This window comes from Nicotiana tomentosiformis, chromosome 1 (assembly GCF_000390325.3).
Source record: "Nicotiana tomentosiformis chromosome 1, ASM39032v3, whole genome shotgun sequence".
Classification (NCBI taxonomy): Eukaryota; Viridiplantae; Streptophyta; class Magnoliopsida; order Solanales; family Solanaceae; genus Nicotiana; species Nicotiana tomentosiformis.
The window spans coordinates 125385874-125388918 of NC_090812.1; the positions used below are offsets into that span (position 1 = coordinate 125385874).

The 3045-nt window shown below is 45.2% G+C and overlaps 1 protein-coding gene across 1 annotated transcript; it reads left to right on the forward strand.

The window, feature by feature from the left end:
* The first annotated feature begins 218 nt into the window (after window positions 1-218).
* LOC138909189 (uncharacterized) lies at window positions 219-2765 on the forward strand. Its single transcript, XM_070200378.1, has 4 exons — window positions 219-793; window positions 1503-1673; window positions 1775-1942; window positions 2399-2765. Exons 1-4 carry the CDS (start codon window positions 219-221, stop codon window positions 2763-2765), a joined length of 1281 nt encoding a protein of 426 aa, XP_070056479.1.
* Window positions 2766-3045: the final 280 nt, after the last annotated feature.

Genomic DNA, 3045 nt, shown 5'->3' on the forward strand with positions numbered 1-3045 from the left:
GAGCCATACAGATGTTGGCTCAGATAGTGGCATCCCAGGTCCAGAGATTGAATGTTGCACCTACTTCTTCCAGTCAGCCAGGGAATTCTGCTATTTCTAGGGTGAACAAGTTTCTTCAGTTAGATCCTCCAGTGCTCACGGGTACTAATCTCGAGGAGGACCCCCAGGACTTCATTGATGAGATGCACAAGACTCTCTGAGTTATATGTGCTACTGAGATGGAAGCAGTGGAGTTAGCTTCCTACCGCCTGAAAGAGGTGGCATATTCTTGGTTTGAGCTGTATGAGGAGTCCCATGAGGAGGGGAGCCCTCCAGCGAGGTGGAGTGAGATTGCTGATGCCTTCATTGATCATTTCTTGCCTGCCGAGACTAAGGCAGCCCGTGCCGCTGAGTTTGAAAATCAGAGGCAAGGTAACCTGAGTGTGTGGGAGTACCATATGAGATTCGAGCGCATGTCCAAGTATGCTATTTACATGTTGCCCACTATGAAGGCTAGAGTGCGCTTGTTTGTGCAGGGCCTCAGCCCCTTGGTTATTAATAAGGCCGCTACAGCTGCCTTGAATTCTGATGTGAACTATGGGAAGATGGTGATATTTGCTCAAGCCACAGATACCCGTAAATTAAAGAATAAAATGGAGCGAGAGGGTAGCAATAAGGCCCAGTCCGCGGGAAACTTTAGTGGTTCTTCTGGTGGTGGTGGTGGTGGCAGGTTGGCTTTTAGGGGAGGGTCATCAGAGCCACCCCAGTCCTTTGCTCAGTCTTTAGTCAGTGCTCAGCCATTAGGGCCCAGACAGTAGCAGTGTAGTTGTTTTAGGCCCGGTCAGGGCAACAGGGGATCCTACCAGCAAGGTCGGTCTGGTGGGAGATTCCAGCAGCAGCGGAGGCCCCCATGCCCTAGGTGTGGGAATATGCACTTAGGGTTCTGCTACATAGACCTACCCATATGCTACGGGTGCGGTATGAGGGGTCACAATTAGAGGGATTGTCGTTCGTCCCGCCAGAGTATGGGCAGGGGTATGGCACATCCAACCAGTTCTGTAGCTACTGCATCTGTAGCACCTCCTCCAGCTTGAGGCACTCCAGTACCCGCCGGGCATGGTGCAGCTAGGGGTGGTGGACAGAGATCGGGAGGACCCAATCGTTTCTATGCCATGGGGTCATCAGAGTTCGGAGGCTTTTCCAGATGTTGTCATAGGTATATTAACTGTCCAATCTCATGATGTATATGCTCTTATTGATCCTGGTTCCACTTTATCCTGTGCCACTCCCTATATTGCTATGGAATTTGGGATATAACCGAAATAGCTCCATGAGACGTTCTCTGTATCTACTCTGACTGGTGAGTCGATTGTGGTCGCACGGGTTTATAGGGATTGTGTTGTCACGGTGTGTGGTTGGGATACCATGGCCGATCTCATTGAATTGGGTATGGTTTATTTTGATGTAATAATGGGGATGGACTGGCTTTATCTATGTTTTTCCAAGCTTGATTGTTGAACCAGAACTATTAAGATTGAATTTCCAAATGAGCCACTTATTGAATGGAAAGGGGATGATGTGGTGTCGAAGGGTGTGTTTATTTCCTATCTTAAGGCCACAAAGTTGATCAACAAGGGGTGTATTTACCATTTGGTTTGGGTTACAGACACCGATGCTGAGGCACCTACACTTGAGTATGTGCCAGTTATGAATGAATTTTCGGAGGTCCTTCCTGATGAGCTCCTAAGGATCCCACCAGACAGGGAGATTGATTTTGGGATTGATGTGATTCTAGGCACGCAGCCTATATCTATTCCACCCTACTGAATGGCACCGACAAAATTGAAGGAACTAAAGGAGCAGTTGAAGAATTTGTTAGAGAAGGGTTTCATCTGGCCGAGTGTGTCGCCTTAGGGCGCACTGGTCCTCTTTGTAAGAAAGAAAGATGGGTCACTGAGAATGTGTATTGACTACCGATAGCTCAACAAGGTCACGATCAAGAATAAGTACCCACTGCCAAGGATAGATGACTTGTTTGATCAATTGCAGGGTGCTAAGTACTTCTCCAAAATTTATTTAAGATTCGGGTATCACCAATTGAAGATTAGGGAGCAAGATATTCCGAAAATAGCTTTCAGGACCCGGTATGGGCACTTTGAATTTCTTGTGATGTCTTTTGGGCTAACAAATGCCCTGGCAGCTTTCATGGATCTTATGAATCGAGTCTTCAAGACTTTTTATGACTCCTTTGTGACAGTGTTCATTGATGATGTTCTTGTATATTCATGAAGTCGAGAGGACCATGCCGATCATCTCAGGGCAGTTCTGCAGACTTTGTATCAGCATAAGTTGTATGCGATGTTTTTGAAGTGTGAATTTTAGCTTGAATCTATCACATTCTTGGTCATGTTGTCTCCAGAGAAGGAATTAAGGTTGATCCTCAGAAGATTGGAGCTGTGAAGAATTGGCCTAGACCTACAGCTCCAACAGAGATTTGCAGTTTCTTGGGCTTAGCTGGGTATTACAAAAGGTTTATGGAGGGGTTCTATACTCTTGCCTCCCCATTGACTAAATTGAAGCAGAAGGCAGTTAAGTTCCAATGGTCAGATGCTTGTGAAAAGAGCTTCCAAGAGTTGAAATCAAGATTGACTACGACACCGGTGTTGACCCTACAAGTGGGTACAGATGGGTTTGTGGTATATTGTTATGCTTCAAGGATTGGACTTGGGTGTGTATTGATGCAACATGGCAAGGTGATCGTGTTGCACCTCACAGTATTACGATGATGTTACACCCCGTAGTAGTGTACGTTGGAATTGCCGTAAGATAATTGACATCAGTTCAAGGACAAGATTATTTTGAGGTTATAAATATTGTGTTACATTTCGCGTTTTCGTACGTTAAAGTTTTGTCGTAAGTTAATCGACATAGATTCGGTAATAAGATTATTTTTGAGGTTATAAGCATTTATTCTATTTATAACAGAAGTAAGTGTCGTGAAGGTTAGAGGGTAAACGAATCAACGAAAATGAGTTTCGTCGAAGGTTGTCAATTTGAGATAAAATA

Bases quoted from the DNA above. Each gene is read 5' to 3' on its own strand.
- LOC138909189 (XM_070200378.1), top strand. From the start codon at position 219: ATGGAAGCAGTGGAGTTAGCTTCCTACCGCCTGAAAGAGGTGGCATAT. The intron at 1,674-1,774 runs GTATGTGCCAGT...ATGTGATTCTAG, and splicing joins GCTGAGGCACCTACACTTGA to GCACGCAGCCTATATCTATT. The intron at 1,943-2,398 runs GTATTGACTACC...TGTTGTCTCCAG, and splicing joins AGATGGGTCACTGAGAATGT to AGAAGGAATTAAGGTTGATC.